The sequence below is a fragment of the Clytia hemisphaerica genome, unplaced genomic scaffold (assembly GCF_902728285.1).
Source record: "Clytia hemisphaerica strain Z4C2 unplaced genomic scaffold, Clytia hemisphaerica genome assembly, whole genome shotgun sequence".
In the NCBI taxonomy this organism is placed as follows: Eukaryota; Metazoa; Cnidaria; class Hydrozoa; order Leptothecata; family Clytiidae; genus Clytia; species Clytia hemisphaerica.
This window is the reverse complement of record NW_027103968.1, coordinates 587,851-615,445: the sequence shown is the minus strand read 5'-3', so window position 1 is coordinate 615,445 and position 27,595 is coordinate 587,851. Positions and strand designations below refer to the sequence as shown.

Below are 27,595 nucleotides of genomic sequence, written 5' to 3'. Positions count from 1 at the left end.
GGTAAGTAAGCTATTTTAAAACAAAAGAACGAGTGTAAATAAATGTAATACGGGAAAGCTTATGAGTTTTTTTATCATCCTGATCAATTAATATGACCTTACCTGTAAGTAGAGCACTGATTTTTTCCTTCTTGCGATCGGTCGCAGACTGGTACGTCGGTCGAGAATTCGGCACTAGTACCGCTCGCTTCGAAAGTTTTTTATTCTAAGAAGATCGCCTCAAATAAAAAATCAAAACAAACACGAAGAGCATGTTAAAAGTTGTCTAACCGTTGGTTGAAAAGGATTTTCAAAAAAGTAAAAAGTAAGTGAAAAATTTGAATAAAAAAAATTTCGGCCGCCAACTGGGCAGGGTACTCCTTAGGCGTAGATCACAAATAAGTTGTGTTCGCGTCTTCCGACCGACTCACTTTCTATCTTAAAAATCCGACACTTTTCAGTCGGAAAGTCGGAAATCTATCTGATTTTTTACCAATATTTTTCAATTTGATCATCCAGAGTTAGTTCAAAGAAGCTTTCCGTCCGTAATTTTTCAAAGATTGTTTGCATAGACCTTTTTTCATAGAGGACGTCCTGTTGAATAATTATGTAGTCCAGCCGTAAAAACAATGATAGAGCTATGCATAATTACTGTAGAAATTACCAGCAGAAAAACAATGATAAAACCATGCATAATTATTACAATATGCATGGTTTTATCATTGTTTTTCTGCTGGACTACATAATAAATTATTCAAAAGGGTGGCCTCTTTGAAAAAAGGTCTATTAAAAAGTGCTATGCGACTGTTTTTTGCAACCGTGATATGTAACAAAGATCATAATGCAGCTAGTGCGCTTGATAATTCTTGCTGCGCGAACAAACCTATATTCAGGGCGCATTTTTCCGATGATTCTAGTGCTGGCCGACTGCCTAGGTTCAGCAGAAGGTTCAGAGCGCACTTTTCCGACTATTTTAGAGCCGACCGACCGACTCACTTTTTGGGGCTGGAAATGACGCAAACACAACTTATATGTGATTGACGCCTTATCGGAAATTCCACCTCCTCGTGTTGTTGCTACGCAACACTTTTTGGGAGGTAAACAAAGCGCGATATTGCGGTTTTCAGGCAAAAGCCTTACAAAACACCCAAAATATTGATGCCAAAAGAGCCTTTTATTGCTACTCGCGCTATAGCCTGGATATCCAAGCTCAAAATTTTAGAAAAAACTAAATTTTCCTCAACATACAAAGTTCTAAAATTATAGAGCTTGGTCTCCCTAGAGAATGAAAGGATGCTGGTCAAAAATAGAGGGGGTATTTGTGACATTTTTGTTGAGGTTTACATTTAGCCCTATAAAATGTGCTAAGTTTGAGGTTGACAACTGAAACTTTAGTATGGTTAGGCTGAATAATTTTGCTTTCTAGGCATATAAGTATCTTTTTATGAGGTTTACCCTAACTCGAGATACGTTTTTTTGAAGTGGGAGCAAAAGTTGAGGTTAACATGACCTGAGGTTGACACTGTTAGGGTTCTTTGACACCCTGTAAGTTGACTTTTGAATTAGATTTTGGATATGTTATAGCTCTGAAATTATCTCAAAGGGTTGAAAATTGCTATGAAGGGTGTTATTTGAGGTTGACATTTATTAAATGGCTCCAAAAATGAGGTTAACATTAGTTTTGTGCATAATTTTGACAAAGGTAGATAAATATGATGACTTTGGTTTACAAAATATCACTATTGACCATCTAAAAATCTTTTTCCAAGGAAATATCTGTTATTTGAGCAAGTTTTGAGGTTGACAACAACGTTTATTTCAATGCAAGGTAAAGTGCCTTATGGTGGAAACAGCCAGAAGCTCTTTTAAAATCATTTTTTAACCTCAATTATATTTGTTTTTAAGACAGAAAGGCTATGGAATTGGATTTAAATGATTATTGAAGCGTTTTTTGAGGTTGACAGCCCATAAAGCCTTTTCTCCCCACTTTTGACTCAATACAGACTTTTGCACTTTAGTGCAAACCCATGTTTTCAAAACTTTCCTAGCCAACCCAGGGCAGCAAAACATAAATTAATAAAAAACAGCCTTACAGATCTAAAACCATTTAAAACATCTAAAGATTACACCAGAGTCCATGAACAAGTTTGCATGCATTATCATGACCACCCATATTTTCTTGAAAAATGAATTTGCCTCTGTTTTCTTCTTTCTTATGTTTTCATGTAACAGAAAACTCTATCATCACTAGTAAGTGGAGGACTATCCTATTTTTGTTCTGAAATATGTTCATTTTCAGCTACGCTAGAGTGTTTCAAAAAAAATTTATATACAATTTTAAAGTGAAGTTGGGAGAAAACTAGAGATGGTATAAATCTAAACTTTTCACCATCAGAAAGGGGAAAAGCTAATTTAAATTTTGAGCTTTGACACTTTAAATTTGCTTCAAGTGTTCAAAAGCTAGGAGAAAATTAAAAAAGATTCTCTTTCAAAAAAGCGTCATAAAATATTTGTAAGTATGATGATAGTGACGTGTTCTTTAATTGCACTACTATATCAATCATGGAAAATTTCCAAAAAATACAACTTTGGCTGTAACATTGTTTCTAATTATCACAGGTCAATGAAAATTTTCAAGGATATTCTTTAGGTAAGATAGAAGGGATTATATTTTCCCCGAAAAAAATGAACTGATTCTCCAATTACTATTTAAAATAATTGCGCAAGGTGCAAAGTTTTTTTTTTTTTAACATTGCAAATTGTTTAGTGGTCCCTGCCCATTACAGAAAACGTATTGAGCAAGAAAAGTAACATCGGAAATTCAAGAAAACATGTGAAAATTACACAGCACACTATTGAAATTTCATAAACTAAGTATTTTGACTTAGTTAAAAAGTGTACTTCTATGAAAAGATATCAGAATTACAAAGTATAGGAATAATTGATGAAAAGGACAAAAAAATACAATACATTCTACATAAATGCTATGAAACATTAATACAATAATGACCGGTTAGTGAGGGCTGTACTGAGAAATATTACCTGAGATCAAGTAACGACCGAGCTTGCGAGGTTGTTGCGTTAACCGAGGGCAATATTATAATCAGTACAGCCTAAAAAAAAACTGGTCATTATTCACAATGAATTTTCCTAACAACGGGCAACTCTGGGCAGTGTAGGCCCGTCGTAATGCAAAAGAACCAATTGCATTGCACAAAAAGCCGCGTAGCCCGCTTTGAAAAAGTAACCGGTTAACAATGCAATATACCAAATTACTTTCAAAAATAATATAGAATGTGCTTTTTATCTGATTAATTAAAGTAGCTTCAGTTCTATACAACAAAAGAGTATAAAAGGACACAATGAAATCAATCAAGTTCCTTGAAGTCGTTGCATTGCAACTAAAATACTTCAATTTCTGTCCAAAATTATAACAATAATTTCAAATAAGCCTAGATATCTTGTCAAAATTCTTTAGGCTGGAGACCAAAACCAATGTTGATAAAGTGTATACTTTTTAGCCTTATTTTTTGAAATTGAGGATTTATTCCAAGTGGAATGAAATCATGAGGTCATAAAGTCTATTTTTATATATTTAATTGTGTTTATATTTTTATACCAAATCGAAGTAAATAGACGGAAAGGATACAGTTTCGACATATTTTTTGTCGGTAGATGTGTACTTTTTACCTTTTTCCTTGATTCTGAGATCAAACTTTTGATTTATTATACCTAATATGATTTAGGAATGTTTTCTGCAACACTTCCAAGAGTTATTTTGACCAATTAGATATTTTTTGTTCCTATGCAAAACAACAAAATGGATAAAAGGGATTCCTAGAAATGGGGGTGATAATTGTGTCCTTTTTATCCAGTTACTTGTTCAGTGACGCAATAAAATAGCTTTTGATATTTTTCTAAGGTATACTCTTTATCCCTAGACGTTTTTTTGTTTGTCACAATTCGGATGGTGAAAAGTTTAAATTCATAACATTTTTAGTTTTCTCACGTAATCTTAATTCAAACTTGCACCCTTTTTTTGAAATACTCGGTATATTTTTTGTGTGGATCTGGAATATCAGCTTTCAGGTGAGGGTTTTAAATTGGTGGGACATGCAATTTTTTAGGATCACATCCGTTAGCACTAATGCCCATCAGTATATATAAGTCAAAAACATAGATAGATAGCAGGTGGGAAATGGAAAAAGATTAACAGTAGTTGGAGGTTTCTTATAAAAGGTTTGGTTTCCTGCAAAAGAATACAAAGGAAATGGACTATTTTTTTTATTTAATTAGAAAAAATGATCATAGAATTTATATACGTGAAATTAGTCGAGGCTAGCTTCCCAAACTACTTGGAATTAACTGCCACGATGTTCAACCAAAATTGATTCTCTAGTGCTTATAAAACTTTTGAAATCAGTTTTTCAATCATTTCAATCAGTATTTTGATAATTTCCTTGTACTTGTCAAGGTTTCTTTTACTAGCTTTAGGGATCAGAGTAAACCTGGAAACTCAGAACTTTTAAATAAAATTCCTTATAGTCAGGTTTTCAAGCCGAGAACTTTCTAATTTGCCTTGAATGTTTTTAAGTCAATACTTTTTTTAAAATTTTTCTAACTACACCCCAACCATGGTGAACCTTTCAAATATTTAGATGTCCATAATCAGCAAATAGTTTATTTTTTTTGACACGATTGCTTATTAAAAATGGCTGTATAATGACTCCGATCATAAACTAAATTGCTTCAATGATATCTTATCTTACAGTATTTTTCTAAACAACATTTATAAATATGCTATCAACAAAGATAAGAAGTATTCTGAATGTCAGTGGTAAATATTCATCACGTGTTGCCACAAGCTACTTTGCAAATCAACGTTATGTAATGCACGATGTTACAGCAGAGAAAGTTCCTGAAAACCTGCGTTCCCAATGGCCTAAAGCTTCTTTCAACATAAAGAAGATGCAGGAATTGTTGGATCATGATAACCACCAAATGAGAGAAGATTTAAGGAAATTCTTGAGCGATCCTGTCTTCAAGCCAAAATATAATATTTCATTGGAAGAAGAAAGAGAGGTTTGAATTTTTTTTCACTTCAGGTTGAAAATTATTTAGAATGATCTTGTTTTGTCAGTCCTTCTTTGTTTGCCGTGGTAAATTTTTGACAAATATTCGTATCCATACAATATTCAAATTCATATAGCGTGAGATTTTTAAATCTAGAGGATATTGACGAAGTTAAATAGCAACATTTGAATAGTAGTTTCTTAAAATTGATTAACAAAAAAATGCCACCGCGAAATGCTGTTTTGTCTCAAAAATTGATAAAGAGCATTTTACCACGGCAAAAATAACTGAATTGCCAAGACTGTTTGCGAAGTCTTTTAGTTTGGTGAGTTTTTTGTACTCAACTGTTTATTGCATGATTGTAACATTCTTCAAATACTAATAATTATTCTCTTTGTATTTGAGACAATACTAAGGTACCTAAAATATATTGGGTTGGAATAACCAGGGTGAGTGGAGGGTAATTCATGGGCCACTTACCTTATGATAAACTCTTTTTTTCAAACAGTAACCTTTATTATTTATTTTTAGGTGGCCCTACAACGTTTGAAGTTGATTTGTGATGCTGGTTACATTTCAGTGCTGGACTTCAAGAATAACCCACTCAAAATCTTTGCTGCACATGAGCTAGCTAGTATTATTGATCCTGCAATGGCCACTAAAATGACAGTCCAATTTAACCTGTTTGGTGGTACTGTATTGAAGTTAGGAACTGAAAGACATCATTCGAAATTGTTGAGTGGTATTGACGATTTAAATGATGTTGGATGTTTTGGATTGACGGAGCTTGGGTAATTTTTGAAAGAGAATGTTTCATATCTCTTTAACATTTTGGTCTTATTATTTCAATCAGCAAAACACAGTTTACCTATGATATATTAACTCTGTATTCAATTTGACTTTTTCTTGGATTTCGGGAGACAATTCTTTCTTCTTCTTTTGAAATTTATAGTTTTACCATGTTATAACTGCTCTAAATAAGGTTAAAATAGAAAGTTTTACTACCTGTGATTCGGCAAGATTAGTCCCCTACACTCACAGGTAAGGTACTTTATGCTCTGAGTTGTTTTTTAAACGTTTATTTATCTTATTTATTATAGGTACGGTAATAATGCGGTAGAGATGGAGACAACTGCAATTTATGACGAAAAAACAGATGAACTGATCGTTAACACCACTACACCCCTTGCTCAAAAATATTGGATCACGAATGGTGCCGTTCATGCTAAACATTGTGTTGTCTTCGCTCAATTAATGGTCAAAGGTAATGGCAATACTTTTTTAAAGTCCGTTGAGTTGATGACCAATTTATATGAAACCCGTCCATGCCTCATTGAACCCATTCGAATTATTCCTAGCCAGTCGTGGTAAGAAAAAAGGTTCTAAATGCTGGTCATTAAGCTTTAATGGTTCAGAAGGGTATGAATTTGATTTCTTTTTTTTAGTGAGTGGATTTTTAGCTCTATTATTTTTAAAACTTAAAAGTTGAGAGAAGATATTCTTTAAAATGGTAGTGGCTTTCCCAGTGTTGTTGAGTGTTCATTGTGGTTTTTCAAGTGGGATAAAGTTTAAGGGAGTTATTGTCACATAGATAATTTTGAGCCAATTTCTGCAGTGAATAGGGACCACCAGTTGTTGTGTATCAAAAAATATAGTAGATTTTTATCCCGGTTCTCAATATTGGTTTGGAATAAGAATTTCTTTGGTTTAAAAATCCAAATCTAAATGCAATATTTTCTTTTAATCAATTTCAGGTGAAAACCATGGTATTCATGGTGTGTTAGTTCCAATCCGTGACCAGGGCTTGAATACGATGCCTGGTGTTTTGGTCGAAGATATGGGTTACAAGATCGGGTTAAACGGCGTTGATAATGCAAAATTAACCTTCAACGATGTTCGAGTACCACGTGAGAACCTGTTGAACAAATACTCCGATATTGATGATAATGGAAACTTTATAACCAGCATTAAAAGCCCACGTGCTCGATTCTTAACAGTGGCTGATCAATTACTTTCTGGTCGTATTTGTATCGCTAGTATGGCTCAGGGCGCCGCTAAAACTGCACTGGCTATTGCATTAAGGTACTTAGTGAAATTATTTTTTGAACTTCTCGACCTTTAGCTCCTGTCATCATCACGTTGGAGTCTTAGTGATTTCAAATGAAACATGCTTCAAGTGAAAAAATAACGAGAAAACTTTCACGAAATTCAACTTTACGGGAAGCTGGATATGCCCTTACATTATTTATATCTTTATCCCTAAATTTTCATCTGTGAATAAACGGAAAGTCGTGATCCTGTTAAACAAAAGCCCGATTTTATATTCCATTATTTTATATTTTTTCCAGATATTCCGCAACACGTCTGACTGTTGGTGAAAGTGGTAAATCAGATACACCCATATTGAGTTATCAACTCCAACAAAACGCATTGATGCCTTTGTTAGCTGAAACATATTGCTTGAATATCGCTTTGGATTATGTGAAAGATCGATGGGCAAACCAAGCAGAAGATGGTTCGGAACACCAGGAGGTAGTCACAATGTGTTGCGTCATGAAACCATTTTGTGGATGGAATCTGGAGAACTTGGCATCCATCTCAAGAGAACGTACTGGTGGTCAAGGCTACTTGTCATGTAACCGATTGGGTGTGTTCATCAACCTCTCGCATGCTTGTATCACAGCTGAAGGTGATAACTCAGTGCTGATGCAGAAAGTTGCCAAAGAGAGGTTATCCTTATTCAAACCATCTACTGGTGAAGCCCCTGTTAATAAGGATCTCAGCTCTACTGAGTATCTGAATTACTTACTTCAAAAACGTGAAGATGTCTTGTTTACAAACCTTGGCAAGCGAATGATGAAAGCTGGTAAAGAAAAACTCTACGATACTTGGATGTTGAAATGTAGTGATCTAGTACAACTGGCCGCGCGTTCATTCGGCGAACGCTTGGTCAACGATCGCGTCTTGGTTGCTATCAATACTGCAGATCCAACGCTGAAAGAAATCCTCAGTGAATTGCATACTTTGTATGTTGTCAGTGTGGTGAAACGTAATTTAGCTTGGTATTTAACCAACGGTATCTTGACCATTGAGCAAGGAAAAGAGATTGAAGACCTCTCCGATGAACTTTGTAGAAACATTGCACCAAAATCTTTAGATTTGTGCGAAGCTTTCGGCTTGACGGATAGTATGATTTCCGCACCGATTGCGCTCGATTGGATTAAATACAATGAATATGATAACCAAGGGGAATTATAACATGGGACAGGAAGACATTAGATTTTGATTACGGTATTATTTTTTTCAGATTTGACTAATGACTGTTGCATAATAGTCCAAGTTTATTACTAGGCAACCTCTCTCTCTTGAATTCTAATATTACCTTAAAAGGGAAAATACGTAGACATTTTGTCTTATTCATCAATCAAAACTCGTCCTCTTCTTTTGTTTGATTATACACATCCTTTTAAACAGTTAGCTTTAAAACTGATTTTATTATCCAGCCTTTGACCTACATTCTAGCCTCGGCTGTTTTGTTAAACTTTGCAAATAATCAACACTATACTCGCTACTTGTAAATAGTTTTAAAACTTATAATATTCACACTTTTTTCATTTTCCTTTTTTTTTATTTGGTAAAATTATTTTTTCGCATTTTTAATGTTAATGTTATTTCTTGGATAATATACGAAGTCTTTTAACAAAATATAAGTTAACCATATTTCAGTTTTAACGATCACATATATGATCAGTGAAGTATTTGCTATGGTAAACCCCATTGAATTCTTCGCCCCGGGCGTTTATTAATTTTTTTGATTTTTAGGAGGGGCGTTTATTCAAGGGGCGTTTAAATGAAGAGGGTGTTTATTGAAAAAAATCAATTTTAATTCCCGGGTTTTTTTATATAGATAAAAGTGTGAAGCAAGCTCATTACGTCATTCATGAGACTCCTACGTTTGTTGAATAATTCATGTTGTATTTCTCTCTCTTATTTCAGATCAATATATAAAAAATATCTACGGTGGTGTAAAATATAAACAAACCAAAAATGAAAGTGATACGAGAATCGTACGATCTCAAAAACATTAGTAAAAAAATCACAATATTTTTTACAAAAAGGGCAAAGAGAAAATTTCAAATTATTTCTGATGGACCTTCACGACCTTCAAGGCTATTCAAAATTATTGCTACCCAAAGGTAAGATGATATTTCTTTGGTGATATTGGAGCTCTATTTACAAAAGCGAGTCACGGTGTCTTTCTCTATGTCTCTACTTTGACATTTCATTATAAAATCAAAACATCCTAATCTCATGCTGGCTTGACTATTATGTGTTTTGTTTTATTGTCTGTCCTTATAATTGTCATGTTATCTCAAAATCATTTTATCAATCTACCGTGTCATAACATAAGTCATGTGTTAAAAGGTTTCTTGTATTATGTTTGTTACTGCAAAGTGGTTCTCTCTAAATTTAGTGTGGAATAGCTAGTATAACACATGAAAGGCTCATTTTTTAATCACTGGATTCTGGAAACAATAATTTTATTGAGAAAATCTTGAACACTTTATAAGTAAATTTGAGGTAATAACTTCGTCTATTTTTGAATTTTTAGTCTTGCTGATGCAAAGTCACTGTTAAACAACAAAGCAGACCATACCATCAAAAGTAACTGAAGCAATAGAAAGAATTTCAAAGAAGCATCAAAATGAAGAAGGATACAGTTGTCAACCTGAAGGATGATAAAAAGCACAAACGAAGACATATCTTGCGTGAACTGAAAAAAGTATTGATTAATTTCTATGATTCTGCAAAAACTATCCATGTGACAATTTATGATAATTTGAGCAGCTATATTTCAAGCAGCTTCGGCTATGCACCAGGACGTGGAAACTTTCCAAGAAATGAAAATCTTTTATGGAAATAAACAAAAATACATTCCCAGATCCCATCCAGATTTGGAGTACTTAAATTTTAACCTGGATTGGTCTGTACAGTACTCTCTTACTTTGACACCCTGAATCCACACATACTTTATCTTTTGTATCATATATTTTCATGTAAAAAAAGATTTTATATATAGTTTTAATGGATTATTTTTGTACAAAGATTTTACGTTTTTTTTAGTAGCAGAGTTATTTCTACCTCAAAATTTCATTTTCGATTTAATATTGTTTATTCAAAGTTGAATTGTGTGACAATTAGAACTGGTACTTCTGAGTTCATACGGCCCTTCCTTTTATCACCAGTTAAAAAACAAACCTAGATCCTTGTTTAGTACACCCCCTTCTCACAGACCCGGTAGGATTTTTCCATCCAGTGGGGATGAAAATAACGGACCGAAACTCGATGGGGATTGATATTCCCATATAATTTATGGCTGGGGATTTCAATTCTTTTGTTTTCAAGTCAGAAAATTCAGTGGGGATGGGAAAATAGCATAACATTTTGCAGTGAGGATTGGTTTATTTGATTATTATCAATGGGTACTAAAATTCGAGGATAATTTCCCACCGGGGACGACATTTTAGACAATTTTTCCAGTGGGGAGGGTTTCCAGTGGGTCTGTGAGAAGGGGGTGTTTTGGTTTCAACAACTTTTAAAACATATCCGAAGCTTTTTGAAGTCAGCCACGGTGGCTAATAAAATAGTTTCAGTAACCCAGTGACGCAGATGGGTACATTTGTCTTGGGGACGAATGAATGCGCTTTATCAATTCAAATCGGAATGGTGAATTGGTTTTAACGGTGGGTATTCTCAAGTTTGCGTTGGTCTTTGTGTGATACTAGGCTAGGTGAAACGTGAAATGGGGTATACTTTTCGGATTTTTAGCTTAGCATACATGTTTTTTTTTTTTATAAGCAAGTGTATGCCCCTTGGTCAGGCTCGTGTATGCTTAAGTTCTCTAAGCATCCAGGCATAGTTTATGCTTATTATATGCTTAAGAATCATGCTTATGATTCACCCCCGAGCCAAGTTTTTAATGAAATTTCAGAAATTTTGTAAAAATTTGTTCAGATTTTGGGAGCAATGGAATGTAGCTAGCCGTGGAATGTCTTATTTTTTACTTGACCTCTACCAAACCTTCTCGGGTGAAACAAGGCATGTCCCAAATATATTTTGCGTGACGCACACCGCTTCCCATTATTTATTAACTTTCATATATAGTTCAGAAGAATTGTATCAACGAGAGAATTTCGAAAAGTGCTGGGTCAAAAATTTATCTCAAGCCAAACTGATTTTGACGTTATAAAATACATCGAAAAAACACGTCAAAAATACAATTTAAATGACGTCATTATTGAAAAAAGGCGATAATTCCGATTAACTTACTATTATCAAAGCAAAATTTTGACTGGAGATGTAAATTAACGATTCTAAAATATTTCATGAAAAAAATTTTGAAAATTCATGATGACGTCAGCATTTTTTGACATATTTTAATTTTTCCCGACAACAAATGACGTCATTCAAATTTTCTGAAAATTTTTGAACAAATAATTCAGAATCATTAATTTACAACTCCAGTCAAAATTTGGTGTTGATTACATTAATAAAATTGAAGTTATCGCTGTTTTTCAATAATGACGTCATTTGAATTTTACTTATGACGTGTATTTTCGATGTATTTTATAACGTCAAAATCAATTTTTGACCGATATCTTGAGATTGGCTTAGTTGAAATTTTTGACCCAGCACTTTTGGAAATCCGCTCGTTGATATGATTCTTTTGAGCTATATATGAACGTTAAGGAATAATTGGAAGCGGTGCGCGTCACGCAAAATATATTTGGGACATGCCTTGTTTCACCCGAGATTTTTTAAACAGATAAAAATGACCACTTGAAAAATGTTTTAGGCTGACATATATGCTCATGTTATGCTTAGGAATTCTGCAAATCTGAGCCTTCATATGCTTATAAGCGTTATGCTTATAAAAAAAAAACATGGACTGTTTAATCGTATTCTATTCGCTAATGAAGTATTAATGATTTTTAGTGCAATTAAAATTCATTAATTAGAAACCAATGTGCAGTGGTTTGTGCAAAAGAGACAAATTTCAATTAGATGTGCAAAAGTACATAGGTATATTCTACGAAAAACGCTTAGCAGTAGAGGGGCAGTAGATCATGAGAATTCAATCAGTCAATTTCTTTGAATTGATGACAGTTAATGAAATTTATCAATAAAGATATTCATACATACACACAGATTGTGGTTTATTCTTTCACGTTGAGAAAAAAACTTAAATGTCATCATAAAAATGTGATTAAACACAGTATCTAGAACAATTTTGTATACATTTGTTATAAAATGAATTGATTGAAAGAGGGAGGAAAATCGAAATATTTTATTCACCTGAACATTCGATTGAATATCAAGGAATTTTTGGACCCACATTATATATGGTAATGTCAAAGAATACATGTGTAGTTTTAATTTTGACCGTATTATTTGTTATCCTGAACTTTGTGTATAGTATTTTGATCATCGAGAAAGTAATTGATCAGCATTTATGGTGGATTATGATCACGTTGACTTTGTTCGTCAGTACACCTTGGATTACAATGCAATGCTATTGGGTTTACTTTAAGGACAAAAATAAGGGTACGTATACACCCCTGTCTCAATAATCTAAAGACAATGAAAACTTTTCATACCGATGGGGACCCTTTATACCTCTGCCTCTATAACCCATGCTCGTTGAAAAACAATTAAATACTCCGTTTTATTATTCAAATCTTTTGATGAGAATAACTGAAAATGTTCACAAACCCCACTTAATTTCCTCCAATTATTGCCCCGCTGAAATGATCATATAAAAAATATTGTTATATTTTTTTCCATGATCCTAACTGAAGTTTTTGAAATTCATTTCCCCAAGTCATAATAAATATGAGAATATTGATCCCTATCGAGTTTCAGTCCGTTATTTTTACCCCCACTAGCTGAAAACCACTAGTTCTGTGAGAAAAGGGGAAGGTGTGTGTTATGATGTACCCCGGTAAGAATATTATTTCACTAAAAACTAAACTAAACAAGCACAAATACATGGATACCATTTATTAATTGCCTATTTTTTTCAAATGTGTTGGTTTTTGTTGGGGTTGTGCATTATACTTCTTCTCTTGTCCGTATAAATATATATGATATCATGTAAAATGTGGAATTCCAATTATTTCTATATTTATCTTTATTTAGATGTTATCCTCAGTCACGAAGAACCACTGCTAAACGTTTTGTATAATTGAGAGAGGACAAACCATGGCGAAGGATTAGGCTAAATCTATAGAATTACGTCAAAAATGATCAGAGATGCATTTACATTTTTAGCATGACACGAAGGGAAATCGAGCTGACCTCGATGCTAGCCTTTATGGACAATACGAAGTAATTGTCTGGTAATGCGTTTTAAGAGATGTCTGGACTTGTCTAGTGAAAATAGAGAAGAAAAACTGGTGAATGAAACTGGTGAATGATATTGCTACTTGTCTCATTTAAAGCACGTGAATTCAAAACACAGCTTTTATTTCAATACGATACCAACGTCATTATCTCTAATACAAACATCACGGATTAACCACCTCAAATGTCAGATGTGACAATAAAATAACATTGAATTTGGAATTGGTACTGGAAAATAAGAGTTATTTCATCTAATGTTTCCAGTTCACCCAAATAGAGACTTATACGCATGCGCAATTTATCGTTCTTGTCACTGACCAAGGTCAGGGTTTGGGATGGCCAAATATATATGGTTCTTTGATAGTTAGGGTTTGTCGTTCTTTTTAGATGGTCTGGAAATGGTAGATGAACAGTCTCATAATGGCAATAATTGTACGAGAAAAGAATAACTTTTTAATAGAACAATACATGATGCAATTTACGTAGTGGTCGAAACATTTATTGGTATTGGTGTTTAATCAACCCTCTGGAGGAAAATCATATCTTATCAGTATAAGTCGAACCACAGTACTAATATTTGAAAATGAAAAATTGGTCAACATCATACAATACGCATAAAACCTTTCAAGGATATAACTCAAATGGATTTGCAGGTGACCCTGAAAATATTTCTCTAACCATCCCATTCCCAGACTTTTACAATTTACAGATTGTCAAACAAATAATATAAAGATTTTTTTACCATTCATATATTTTATAATTTGACAAAAAAAATATAATAAAACAAAAAATTATGTATATAAACGTAAAGATTCCATCAAAAAATAATACATATAAATACCTGTGTTGTAACTAAATTAACCCTTCCTTCTAGCAAAATTGGTCCCAATTCCAAAGGAACTAAAACTTAAGGGGATAAAGGACTGACCATGCTATAAAACATCTTATAGCATGTTGACATCCTCTGGCTGTTTGTAGAGGTGTACGCGAGTTGCCGATTATTGGTTATCAACAGAATAGACAACAGGTCCCACGCCTTGAATTTGAAAGCGGGGGCCAATGAATACAGAGTCTAAGGAGGCACAACCAAAAATTTTTACTTTGCAAAAAAGTGGGAGCCTAGACAAAGCTTAAGTGAGCCTAAAGTGAACCTTGCAGCTATTTTTTTACATTTTGATTTATTTGGGACGACAGGAGTCTTAGCTCGTCTATCAAAATTTATATTACTATTTGGGTAGGGTGCCCAAAACAAATTACCAAAAATTTATCGCTATTTTAACATAAAAATATTGAAGAATAAAAATTTCAAACATAAAAAATAAACGATAAATAAATCAATATTTTCTTTACGTTTATGATTTCTAGAAAAAGAAGAATTTTCTGTTTTGATGCTGATATTAAACTAACCAAATGGACAAAAAATCAACATAATTTATCCCGATTTCGGGTATGGTTTCTAAATTACCTTGTGAAAGAATCTTGAATCAGGCTTTAGCAAAAAAGGCACGAGAATCCATGATAATTTTTTTTTTCGTATTCTTTTTTCAAATCCTTATCTCAATATAAAATTCAGCTTTTGATGTTCTAACAAAAAGAAGAGCCTAAAATTTGCACCGATCCAAATTTAACCGTAATTCGATGTCTACCAGCTGCAACAAGCGTTTGTCTTTTTTGCCTGAAAAATGAAATAAACCCAATGATAAATTTGTTTCTAAGTTATCTTAAGTTTGCCTTTTGAAAAGAGAAGGTTATATCGTATCTGAAAGCGTACCTAAATGATATAGCGCCGTCTGTATAGGGTTTTAGCTGGGATCGGCAATCCTAGCCTTTCTCTGCTTTGAAGACGGGGGTACGGAAACAGATATACACTTTCAAACCTCTTCTTGTTTGAAGATCTGGTCATATTTGGGGGTAATAATTTTTGACTTCTCAAATTGTATTAATGAAATTTTAGATAGAATGAGTAAATTTTCTCAAAATTCATTAAAAAAGTAATTTTTTTTAAATTGAGGTCTAAAGGTCTTAACTCGAATCTTTGAAGAATTTTTCTTTGCCCGGTCGAGGTTAGGCAGCGGTTACGTTATCGGATACGATATATCCCGCTTTTGAAATCTTTATGGATACTAGCCGTTATTCTAGTATGTTTAAACTATTAGAAGTGTTTAAAAAAACTTAAAAATTTTTTCTACTTGGTGTAATCAACAAGGGACTTTTTTTATATGAACAACACTTACAAAATATTTGTAACATAAATTAAGGACCGCTCTTCGTTGGGGAAAAAATATTATAGCAAGGAATAAGAGTATCGCTAAAAGCTAGATTTTGAAATCGCATTTATTATATTACCATCTTGAATTACGGAGATTAAAATGGAGTTCAGTATGTATTACCGTTTTGTAGAATGTCTTGGAGCCCATACTGAGTCCTTCAGATTTTGCAACCAAATCGTCAATCTTCTCCCCTCTCTGTAACACTTTTTCTATCGTTTCGTACTTAAAATCAATGAAAAATGTAAATATGTTACAAAAAGCGACAACAGGACAAACAAAGCAATCGCTTTCAAATTATACAAAAGCGCTCATAGTCTTAAGAGCAGATCGTGGGGTTAAAAATCCTTCGCCAATCTTACCAAGGAATTATGGGATGGCACTTTCACCCGATTAAAGAACTCTACCTCAGCAAACAAAAATAAGGAAAGGTAAAGTAAAGATCAAATTTCAAGGGAGAAAGAGATTTCCTACAATATACCTTTGGAAAGTCATGGACAAAGAATCACGTGCTACCTGTCACAGTTGGTGACTACCCTACCCCTTAAAGGTTTTGTTTTTAAATAAGAGTGATATAGTTTGCTTACTAGATCCCAATAAAAAATAGTGTGACATTTTGAAAAATTCCCAAAAAACAACTTTTTGTCATAGATGATGAAGTCTTAATCGATAAGTCTTGAAATTTTACAATGTTGTGGGAAATACTAAGACATTATGAATAATTTTTTCCGTTAATTGGGCTAAAAATGTGGCTTCAAATCAAAATTTGTATCTTTTTTAGAAATGTAAGCCACACAAATTAGATAAAAGATCTTAGAATGGGACTTTATTACCTTGACAGAGGAAAGGTTGAATTAAAAATGTTAAATGTGCTACTTTCTAGCTTTTAAATGTACTTTTTGGTGGCTTACTTTCCCATAATTTTTAATGTGACCACAAAATTGTACTTACAACAAAATTTTTGTAATTTTTTGCACCTACTGGTGTTATACTTTAATGATTGAGTGCCAAAAACTTAAAAAATGTGAGACATAAAATTTCACCTATATTTTACATATTCACCTATTCACCTCTATTTCCCTTGTGTAAACCACATTTTTGCCAACTTAACAAACTGTAAGCCACAAATCAGTGCAGCTAATGAAAAAATTAGCCCTTTGCTGGCAAAGAAAGTATATTTCTGACTGTTTCCATTATTGAGAACTGAGCCTTTAAAATTTCTTGGTAGGGTAAGCCACATGACCAGTAAGCCACATTTTTTGCCCACACTTCATTTGCTTGCAACTCCCCTTTAAGTAAGCCACAAAAATTCGCCCTTTATGCAATGGATAGCTAATTTCCTCAGCTTAACCATCAAACAATCCTAAGTGTAAGCCACATAATTTCTCCAAGTTATGGTCAATTTAGTGGCTGACAGTAAAAATGTCACAAAACAGGTGTTTATTTTTGATTGGGATCACTCATCGATTTTAATTCACAAGCTTTTTCACATTGGATTGACACGTATGTGGAGCAAGATTGGTCAGAAAGAGAAAAAGAAAAACATTTTTTCCCTTATATATCAGCATAATATAACAATAGCAAGACACTGTCCTGATATGAAATATGTGTCTGATATGAAACGGAAACACTTATGTAAAGATAAAATCTTTTTTAAACCATAGTGAAGTGAACCATACCATGATAATTTTTGTGTCGTCCAGTTCACTTTGTACTTTCATCATTGGATCTGCTTCGCTTGGATTCTGAGAAAAAAGTTTCCATAAAAAATAATGAGGATTCCAGGAAAACCATTGATCTTTCAAAATTGATTTTTTGCATAAAATATCATAGGCAAAAGCGGAAATAATTTTCTTGTGTTAAATCTCCAATTAAAGAAATTTCAGAAAAAGTCAGGTACTTTATAAGCTCAACAGAAATTTATCTCAATCGAATTTATACAATCGAATAATGTAAACCAGTCGACAATCGACAATGGAATCCATCAGTCCAAATTCAATAACGATTTTTTCGAAAAAGGACATGGTATTCAGCTCAATAGAAAAATAACCTCACCTGATATTTTTCGAGATATGATTGGCATAGTGTGAAATTATACGTGCTAAAGAAACAAATAGAAATAATAATAGATTTTTATGCCATTGAACGTTGACGAGTGAGAAAATCAAGAGAATTTGATGTTACAGGTAAACGAATATAAGGAATAGTCTAGTATATTCACTCGTTGAAATATAACTTGTTAGAATGTACAGAATTCAAACCTTGGGTCTTGGTTCATATATTGTGCAGAAGGTACTTGTTTTTTGAATTCTTCTAAAATCTGAAAATTTAGGAAAAAGAGCATTATCAGTGAAATAATTGTAAACTGTATTCTGTAAAAAAAGAATTCGAAAGTCCAAACAAAAAAACTAATATTTCTGAAAATACTGTAAATGAAATGTCTTATCTTCGAATCTCATACCTCACAATATACAGAAATGCGGATTATTATCTCCAAAATTTAGCGAATTATGTATACTTTATTTAACATATTGAATGCCACTCTTTGATTGTATTCTTTATCTGTGATAGCCACGCCACTTAAACCATCTCCTCCGACAAACACATGACACAAGTATTCTGAAACATACAAGAAACAAGAATTTATCAATCACTCCTTATGACTGACCCTGTTACTGCAAAATGCAACCCTTTCCCAAAAGTCTGACCTTTTATCATTTAATCTGGGTTAGAAAATAACGCTTTAAGTATAAAAGAGGGATACCAAACTTTCTTAAAAGCCACTCAATGTAAAGACCCAGCAAAATGAGTTTGGTAACCTTTTGAAAGCGAAGAATCTCAGTTCTTAAGTTAAAGAAACTTAGAAATTTGGGGCGCATTGCCTAAACTTTTTACCTTTGAATGAGAATTGCTTTCAATATAGTTTCTTGTGATAACTAAATATTAGAAGCCCTCATTTTCTTAAAAAAGCTAAAAATCTTAAAAAATTTAAAACCTTAAAAGGGTACACAATTGTATAGTTTACCTTGTTCTGAAACTGAAGCTCTTTGTCCAGCTGATGTTCTTTCAACAATAATTTTGCCAGTAAAATCCATGAATTCTCGTACACTGGTAGGGGGATGAAAAAAAATAGAAATATCTTTTAAGAATGAATGAATGCAAAAGAGGTGAACATATACAGAGCGTCAGCCCCCCTGCTAGTTGGGGGGGGGTACACCCAAAAGTTTTCCCAAAAAAGGAGGGGGCTGGAAGTACACCACTTTTTTGGGTGGACCTATGTAATTTGGGGGAGCTAAAATCTCATCACTTAACGTGAGGGCTAAAATAATTCAGCACGTGAATCTGGAAAATTTTCGCCTGCCGCGCAATATTTTAATAAAAAGTGTGTAAAATATTTTATCTTAAACTTAGAACTGAACGCAATTTACATTGGAATACCCTTTTTTACTGGAACAATTTTTTGAAAGTGTCTAGGGTCAAAGGTCCTGGGGGCAAACAAAAAATTCATAAATCTTTGGGGGGACCTAATTTTTGCCTGAGAGTGGGACCTAAACCCAGGCTGACGCTATGATATAAAAACGAACATAAAATTTTACTTTTTTACCATTGCTTTGAGAAACCCCAATATTTTTGAAAAAAACTACGACTTTCTACCTGCTTCTTTGAAAATATCCAAATGATTGCAGATCATGAGCTGATTTCAACTCCTTGACTTTTCCTGATTTGTAAAATAGTTCAATAGCAAAAAGCTTCACCATTTTTGTTTTGTAATTTTCTAAATTATATAAGATATTAAAAGGAAGTAAATAAAAGGGAATAAATACAATCGATAAAACATCATTGAGCAGTGAAGTAAGGTAGAAAAATGAAGTACCAAAGGAATATTTGTACTTGCATATGCCAGTGCATCTAATTGGTTAATACGCACTGATCAGAATTTTTGAGGGATATTTTATATTTTTAATATCATTGGCTAACTTGCCAGAAAAAGGAAAACAAATTAAAATGAAAACACAAGCTCATTTGTACAAAATGACTGATGTTTGGCTGATATTGTTTTAGTAGTTTTGAAAGTTTTAGGAGCTTGTTAAAACAAGGAGGCTTTATGGTAAGTTGATTATGTGTGTCTGACTTGGGTTCACACACAGACTATTTCAAACATTTAGTATCAGACAAACTACCTGCAACTAACCTGATAACAGCTGTTCATAATTTTCTTAAGCGCACGGTAAACCTCTAAAGGCGCTTGAAAATTAAACACCTGAGGAAAATAGTCCTCCCCCAAAAAATTCTACAACAAGATTCTTGTTGTGCACCGTAAAGTCATTCCTAGTCCTTTAAGACGAAGGCAGTCCTTAAAACTTAATATTTTACAGAATGGCAGGTTACTAACGGTACTCTAAAACCAAACCGAAAAGCTGGCCAGTAATATTATCATTTTCTCGTAATATCAGAAATCTATACATTAATTTACAGACTAAGAAACTAGGCAACACTTTGGGACAATATTTAGGCCACAATCACAAATAACTGATGTTCGCGAACTGGCCGGGGTATTGGCACGGTCATGGTGAAGCGAAGGATTATTTGGCTGGGCGACGTGAACACAAGTTATTTGTCATTGTGGCCTTAACTGGTCGGAAAAAAGAAGTGGCACACATAAATTAGCCAGCAATAGCGATATCAGTCTGTGGAAAGAAATTATATCAACCAATTTAATCCATTGGGCCATTCTAGAAAACTTTTGTTACCCCTGTTGGACAACGTACATTTTCAATTTTTTCTAGCCTCAGAAATATATTTTTTCCAATGGTGGTTGGAAATTCCGATGAAAATTCATGTACTTTCCCAAAATGCTTCGGAAATTCCACTCTTTTTTGCCGTTTTTAATTCAATTGCCTTGTGGAAATTCATAAATTTTCTTCTCTTGCCTTGGATAGGTGGACAGGGTAGAATTTCCCCTCCCCTTGAAAGCCAAACTAATTTTAGTTGAAATTCGTTACCTTTGTGAGAAAAATGAGGGGTTATTTATCAAAATTGGTTAAGTATTTTTAAAGTTATTCCATATTCAAAAAAGACAAAAAATCACCTTTCCAAAGAATTGTCTGCTTACCCCGGGCCAGCAAGAAATAATTTTTCGAAAGCACCAAAAATGGCGGATGAAATCTAGCCTTCTGCCTGACGGGGTGCGTGGAGTTTTGCTGACGCGGTCGATGACTGTTAAACTTTGGCTTATCGCTAATGATAGATCAGCCAAAGAGTCGCGCCTCACACAGTAACAAATTCGCAAATTTTAGTAAAATAAAGTTTGGGGTGAAAAATCTTACCATAGAAAGTAGCTAAGATCATCAAATCTGTTTTAGAACTAAAGAGAATTTACTCAGCTTTCTTCTAAAAAAAACTTTAATGTTGGAGAAAATAAAATGTTTTGAGGAAACTTACATACACAGCAGAAAATCAAAGAAAGTTTTTCAGCTGGAAAATTGTGTTGGGCGCCATTGGAGGAAGCATATTGGGAAAAAGAGATAACTGTTTTTGTACCCTTTTATCTTCCTTTCCTGCTCTTATAAAATGAAGTTTTCTAAAAAGATCCATTTCATGGCAGATTAAACAGAATCAGAAGTGCAAAAATAAATAAAATTTCTATAAATTTCAATTTTATTTTTATTTTATTTTTGCAAAAAAAACGTCGGCGATTCTGTAAACCAGAAAATAAAAAAGTAATTGCCTAAGGTAAAGAGGTTGCAAGATTTGGGCTAGCGAGGCAAAAATCGCTAAAAAACTGGTAAAATCGTAATCCTCAAAAATCAAAGTTCCAGCCTCATTGTCATTCTAAAACAAGATGGCGGCGAGAAAAGCACGCCTTTTGCTTTGGACGAAAGGTTGTAAATTCTGGTTGATTTAAAGGTTTTATATTATCTTATCTCATTTACTTAAATTAGTAGAGACTTCTTCAATGTTTGGGAAAGGTAAGTCTATAAAAGTTATTTGTTTTTCGGTGGAAAAAAGTGTTTAAAAAAGTATTTTTGTGCTCAAAGTTTATTTTTCTTTGCAAATTTTTATTTTCAATCTTAATAGACAGTTACAGTAGTCACATTAGCGTCCCGCCAAAGTGTGTATCAAAGATTAATTCTGCGAAAGCGCTATATCGTTTACCTGACTCTCAAGCAAAAAATGCGCCGCAAAACTTCTAAAGGGATTCACGGAAAAATAACCCGCCGCTTTTAAATGAAAATAATGTTCTCAAAAACTATGAGAAATTGCCTAAAATTTGAGCCATAGATGAAATAATTTGAGCCAAACTAATTTGAAAATCAACTTCCCAAGAAAAAGATCTACGGAGGAGACGGAACCCACCTAGATCCGCGCACTGCCGGATAGGCTATTTCCCGGAAATTTTGCCGGACCTTAAACACTGACCCATTTACATGTGCGGAATTGTTTTTACTTTAGCGTATAAACTAGACCTTAAAAATTGAAGCGCTGTTTCGGGAATTGAATGACAAATTTTGGTTGGTTGATTTTGGCTGCGGCACGTTTTATTTTGTTTCAAACTTTTAAGTCTAATTAATTGTCTTGCGAACTAGATTCAGGTAACTCTCATCCTTGTTGTTGCAAATACATCCTGTAAATGACTGATGTTGTTTTTTGAGAAAGCTAGACTTCCTAGTGTGACTAACTGATAGATGAACGAGTATTTCACTGATGGTTATGATTTTTTCACAGAACATAGTAAAACTATTCAGGAACTTGGACCTTTTCGAAGAATTCCAAAAAGTTTGTTAGTTCTGAAGATATATTGAAAAATTTAGACATCGGTAGTTCACATTCTCGTTCCCAAACCAAGGACCCTGCCGACGCACCGGACTTAACGAACACCGGACACGCGAAAGTCCAGTATAAAATGAGAATTTTTTTACCACCGGACAATCAAAACACCGGACATGACCAGTCAGGTGCGTCCTTTGTTTCTTTAATTTTTTGTTTCATATAAATGTCCGGCGTCCAAAATTTCCTGTATGCAGCACCGGATAGCGAAAGGATACTTTTTGCCACCGGACAGTCCGGCGCATTGGCAGGGTCCTCCCCAAACCACAAACGCACGTGCCATGTAATGTGGGCCAAGAATTTTCCAGTGCCGTAAGTTAGCACTTAGCCTGGGAATCCAAGCATCAAACTTTTTCCACAGTCTAGTTTATGATATTTTTGCTGCTTGTTTAACGCTTGGTGCAGGTAACTCGCCTGCAAGGAGATTTTTCCCTGCAATGCAGGTTCGGCCTGATTGGCCAGCTTTCGGCGTATTACTTAGCAGTACTTTCGCGCGCATTTTGATAATTTCGATGCGCGCGCATAATTTATGGAAAAAGCTGACTCTGCAGAAAAAAAGAAAACAAATGAAAATGAAAACATAGATTCATTTCAAAACAAAATGGCTGTTGGCTGGAAGTCTAAATACACGTGGCTGATGTTTGGATGTAGTTTTTAGTAGTTTTGTAAGTCTTTTAGGGGACCCGTCCATATTCATTTGACAACGCAAAACGTCAAATTGACGTTATCCTCTGAACCCCCCCAACCCCCACAGATAACGTCAAGCGATGTACTGATGTATACCAAAAGTTGTAGCCATTTTTCATCAAAGTTTTCCCGTTTCGTCGCAAAAGTCTGTACTTGGTTGTACCCGTACGTGTATGTGTTCTTTTAACTAATGACCTTTATTTAAAAAGAAATTTTTAAAAGCTCCACTTGGCTCTAGGTCCGTGTCGTGCTTTAAGCGTACCACCTTTTTTGCCCACTTGTGCGATTACCGTGAGTATCACAGCGCGAATAAATTCGAGCTGTGAAGACAAAGTTTTTTTTTAATATTTTCTCTTTGAAAACTTGACCTCTGATACGATACGTGCGATGTGGTTCGCTCGATCGCGCAAGCAATGAAAATATGATGTAATGATATCATAGCGCGAACCAATGGGATTATGCAAGCAGCAAATTTTCATGTACTTCATACAAGAATATGTTTTCGAAAGCTTATAAAGTACCGTGAGATTGGGTAACTTGCATCAGTGGAGGCTAAGGCCAAAAAAAAAAGTAGTCTTGTTTCCGGAAATCGGCCGGGTGAACTTTTTTTTGGAAAAAAATATATCTCACCCGGCCGCAAATAGAAAAAAACTTTTTTTTTTGTGCAATCGCAGAAAAAAACAGCGAGCTCGTCGCAATAAAAAAGATTTATAAAGAGTTTATTTTCCATTTTACGATTTTACGATCCATTTAACGATTGTATTCAAAGATTTATAAAGAGTTTATTTTCCATTTTACGATTTTACGATCCATTTAACGATTGTATTCAAAGATTTACGTATGTCACTTGTGTTTTGAAAAAGAAAATCTTCTGTCACAAATGTTTTCTACTTTCCTGTTTTATGTTGTTGTGAATAGAATTACCTTAGAGTACAGCTTCTTCTTAAAATTTCGTTTTTTCAAGTAAAGAGACATCGAACCTGGATTATTTTTTCGTACACGTCAATTAGAGTTTTTCTAGGAAAATTGAAAAAAAAAAATATTTTCCGGCCGCCCGGGTGAGATTTTTTTTCGTCACCCGCATTTCCGGAAACAAAACTACTTTTTTTTTTGGCCTAACATGCATAGCCCTCAAATGAAAGACCTGGCTGGTCATTAAAATACAAAATTAAATCAAAACAAAAATGGTAGAGTAGAGCTGCGAGCGGAGCTGCGTAGTTGTATTTTAATGACCAGCCAGGTTTTTCATTTGAGGGCTATGCATGTTAGCCTCCACTGATGCAAGTTACCCAATCTCACGGTATAATAGTGTGGTTTGTGGTTACAAATATCCGCGATTTTCACAAAAAGGTATACCTTTGATTTCTTATAACGTCAAACCTAACTTTTGAAACCCCCCACCCCCTCATAACGTCAATTTGACGTTTTGCGTTGTCAAATGAATATGGACGGCTCCCCTTAGAGCCTTTTGAAAGAGTTTTTATGGTAAGTTAATTATGTGTGTGTTTGCCTGGGTTTCGAAAGTTCAGCAAGTCTGTCAACAAGGGTTCACACACAGACTGTTTATAACATTCTGTGTCAGACTAATCTACCTGCACCAAGCTCTATAATTTTAGAACTTTGTGGTGATGTGAGGTGAGGTATTTTTTGTTTTTTCTAAGATTATGAGCTTGGATTCCCAGGCTAGTTAGCACTAAGTGTTTTAGCCTTGATGTCAAAAAACATCAATATCTTTGGAAAGAAAAGAGAATTAGATGCAGTTTTTTTTATTATTTTTTATTTGTTTCCGCCCCTGACCATCGCATCATTATTGCGGTGTGATGATAATTTCTGGATTGGTTTATAAAAAAAGATTGAAAATATTTGAACGATATAAAGGCTTTTAAAGGTAAGTAATAATGCATTGAAGTTCATTTTGGTGAAATATGCGCAAATGCGCACCCTACCTTGGAAATTTTGAATTTTGGTGAAAACTTTTGCCCTTCTTCTTCTTACTCATTTTATTTTGTACTTATAGAAATCCTATGCTGTGTCGTTTGTCCCCCTGTTACAGACAAATTCTGGAGGAGAATGGCCTATCATTAGTAATGTTCGCCTCAACTCCAGTAGTCAACATCATCACTTACCATGGACATCAAATATCAAAACACAACTGACAACCATGGACATGGAAAGGTGAACACATTTTTAGATTAGTAGAAGAAATTTTATTTTCCGACCACTCACTACTTTTTCTACCATTTTTACCTTTTCGTCATCTGAAATATTGCTGACTTATCAAAAAAAGTTATTCGGGAATTTCCCAGAAACAAGAGTCGCAAAAAGGCGGATTCTTTGCCACGGAAATAGTCATTCATGTGATGATGCTTTTCAACCAAGAAGATTTAATTTAGTTTTAATTTAAATTAGATTTAATAAAGGGGAGAAAACAAACACTATGGTTCAATTAATTCACTAAAAGATTTTGTTTAATGATTACACATAATTGTCTTTAAAGTCTATTCACGATAAGTGTGCACTCTTTTTTCATTTACCTATAACTATTGAAGGAATTCTTCAATCTTTATAAATTTGGTATCATTGAAGAGATATTTATGAGTGGAACAATTTGAAATAAAAAAATATTTAAAAAAATTCTAAAAATGAAGATGAAAATGAAGAAGAAAAAAATGAAGATCTTGTAGAAAAGTGCTATAACTATAATTTTCACTGAAGTGAATCCTTAATCATCGAACGTCATCACTGTGAAAAAAATTCTCTAAAATAATCATTCAGTCAAAAGATATCAAACAAAGTTATAAGCTGATTGAAGTCTAAAAACGCTGTTTTCTGCAGTTTTTTGCTGTTTTTTGGGGTCAATCACTTATGAACTTTGTATCATAACTTTATATTGAATAAATATTTTAATAAAATTTCTTCACAGTGATTATCTCCTAAAATCAAAGAATCTCTCCAGTGAAAATGAAAGTTATGGCACTCTTCTACAAGATCTTCATTTTTTTCTTCTTCATTTTCATCTTCATTTTTAGAATTTTTTTAAAAATTTTTTTATTTCAAATTGTTCCACTCACTAATATCTTTCCAATGATACCAAATTTATAAAGATTGAAGAATTCCTTCAAAAGTTATAGGTAAATGAAAAAAAGAGTGCACACTTATCGTGAATAGACTTTAGTAAGTGTTATGTTTTCCCCAATTGTGACGTCATGCCGTGGCAAAGAATAAACCCAAAATCTTGTCGCAAAGACAGGAATAAAGGCCAATAAAAAGGTCGAAGAATTATTTGTTATTAATTATTTGGAACCTTATTTGTTCGAATTACGGAGAGATTCGAATTTTGAATATTATTTTTAGAGCCTTTTCTCCCAATTATAAGGTAACTGATGGTCACTGGAGAATGTTAATTAGCATTTTCAATAAGTATAAGTATAAGAAAGCTGATAATAAATACGCAGGGAACGACATAATATTTATTAAACGAGTATAGTACAAGTCAGGAGTCAGGAAAAATATGAAAAACCCAAACATACACGAACAAAGTAATGAAGCCCGAGGAAGTAGCATGGTAGTACATAGTAAGGGTAATGTCACTCCCATCAACGTCTTTTTAAGCGGGCAGCGATAATTGCTGAAAAACAGTGGTGAGTAGATGTTTTATCAACCTCGTCCTCGTATATCTTAGGCTTTATTTTACCGCACTCGTGCACTTGTCATTTTATCTTTTCAATCAATTGTAAGTTTTGATAATAGTTAATATTATATTGATAAGGACAAGGTACAAGTCTTGGCAAAAAAGAAAACCAGTTATTTTTGAAATGTCATTTATTGAGATAGAAAGTCCGTGACTTATCCTAGAATAAGTTTAATGGTTCTGTTTTTAAGAGGGTTGGTAAAAAATATCGTACGGATAATTAAAAGAACAGAATAATCGTGGAATAATGCACCATTTCGACCGTAGTCGCGCGGTCAGGTGCGTGGCACTTAATTATTTAACTATTCTCCTAAACTCGATCCAATCCTTTTTTGACACATTTTTCTATTGTCTATAAGGTGCGGAACTGGGAGGGTTTTAGTGGGATAAAGTGGACAAAAAATGCCCGCAGCAATTGGCGGCTATGGTCGAAAAGGTGTAGTATACAACCAAAGGGGTGAATGTAACTGTCACATGGAAATTTGGTGAAGAAAAAACTTAACAGTGTGTTTGAATTGCAGTTTAAATTTACTTGGAATTATTAATTTGATTGTAACTATATTATTTTTACAAAAATATTGAAATTCATTAACATAACAGAAAATAAATATCATATTTAACATGATTTGATTATTGCGGATTTACGAACATATATAAGTCAGTTGAT

The 27,595-nt window shown here is 33.8% G+C and overlaps 2 protein-coding genes and 1 long non-coding RNA gene across 3 annotated transcripts; 2 read left to right on the top strand and 1 right to left on the bottom strand.

The window, feature by feature from the left end:
* The first annotated feature begins 4,726 nt into the window (after nucleotides 1-4,726).
* Nucleotides 4,727-8,794, top strand: LOC136810417 (uncharacterized). Its single transcript, XM_067066983.1, has 5 exons — nucleotides 4,727-5,061; nucleotides 5,584-5,843; nucleotides 6,153-6,316; nucleotides 6,807-7,134; nucleotides 7,401-8,794. Exons 1-5 carry the CDS (start codon nucleotides 4,777-4,779, stop codon nucleotides 8,308-8,310), a joined length of 1,947 nt encoding a protein of 648 aa, XP_066923084.1. The 5' UTR covers nucleotides 4,727-4,776; the 3' UTR covers nucleotides 8,311-8,794.
* Nucleotides 8,795-9,052: 258 nt separating this feature from the next.
* On the top strand, nucleotides 9,053-10,239 carry LOC136810521 (uncharacterized). Its single transcript, XR_010847119.1, has 2 exons — nucleotides 9,053-9,248; nucleotides 9,665-10,239. It is a non-coding gene; the product is annotated as an uncharacterized lncRNA (long non-coding RNA).
* A 4,761-nt stretch (nucleotides 10,240-15,000) lies between these two features.
* On the bottom strand, nucleotides 15,001-19,497 carry LOC136810416 (synaptobrevin homolog YKT6-like). Its single transcript, XM_067066982.1, has 8 exons — nucleotides 19,377-19,497; nucleotides 18,748-18,830; nucleotides 18,241-18,341; nucleotides 17,984-18,042; nucleotides 17,778-17,823; nucleotides 17,402-17,467; nucleotides 15,846-15,947; nucleotides 15,001-15,130 (listed from the first exon to the last, which is right to left on the bottom strand). The coding sequence occupies exons 1-8, from the start codon at nucleotides 19,478-19,480 to the stop codon at nucleotides 15,098-15,100; spliced, it is 594 nt and encodes a 197-aa protein (XP_066923083.1). The 5' UTR covers nucleotides 19,481-19,497; the 3' UTR covers nucleotides 15,001-15,097.
* Nucleotides 19,498-27,595: the final 8,098 nt, after the last annotated feature.

Coding starts and splice junctions, on each gene's coding strand:
- LOC136810417 (XM_067066983.1), top strand. CDS start 4,777: ATGCTATCAACAAAGATAAGAAGTATTCTGAATGTCAGTGGTAAATAT. Junction 5,844..6,152: donor TTTGGATTGACGGAGCTTGG/GTAATTTTTGAA, acceptor TATTTATTATAG/GTACGGTAATAATGCGGTAG. Junction 6,317..6,806: donor CGCTCAATTAATGGTCAAAG/GTAATGGCAATA, acceptor AATCAATTTCAG/GTGAAAACCATGGTATTCAT.
- LOC136810416 (XM_067066982.1), bottom strand. CDS start 19,480: ATGGTGAAGCTTTTTGCTATTGAACTATTTTACAAATCAGGAAAAGTC. Junction 18,831..19,376: donor GGATATTTTCAAAGAAGCAG/GTAGAAAGTCGT, acceptor TCCCCCTACCAG/TGTACGAGAATTCATGGATT. Junction 17,468..17,777: donor CATATCTCGAAAAATATCAG/GTGAGGTTATTT, acceptor CTTTTTTCTCAG/AATCCAAGCGAAGCAGATCC.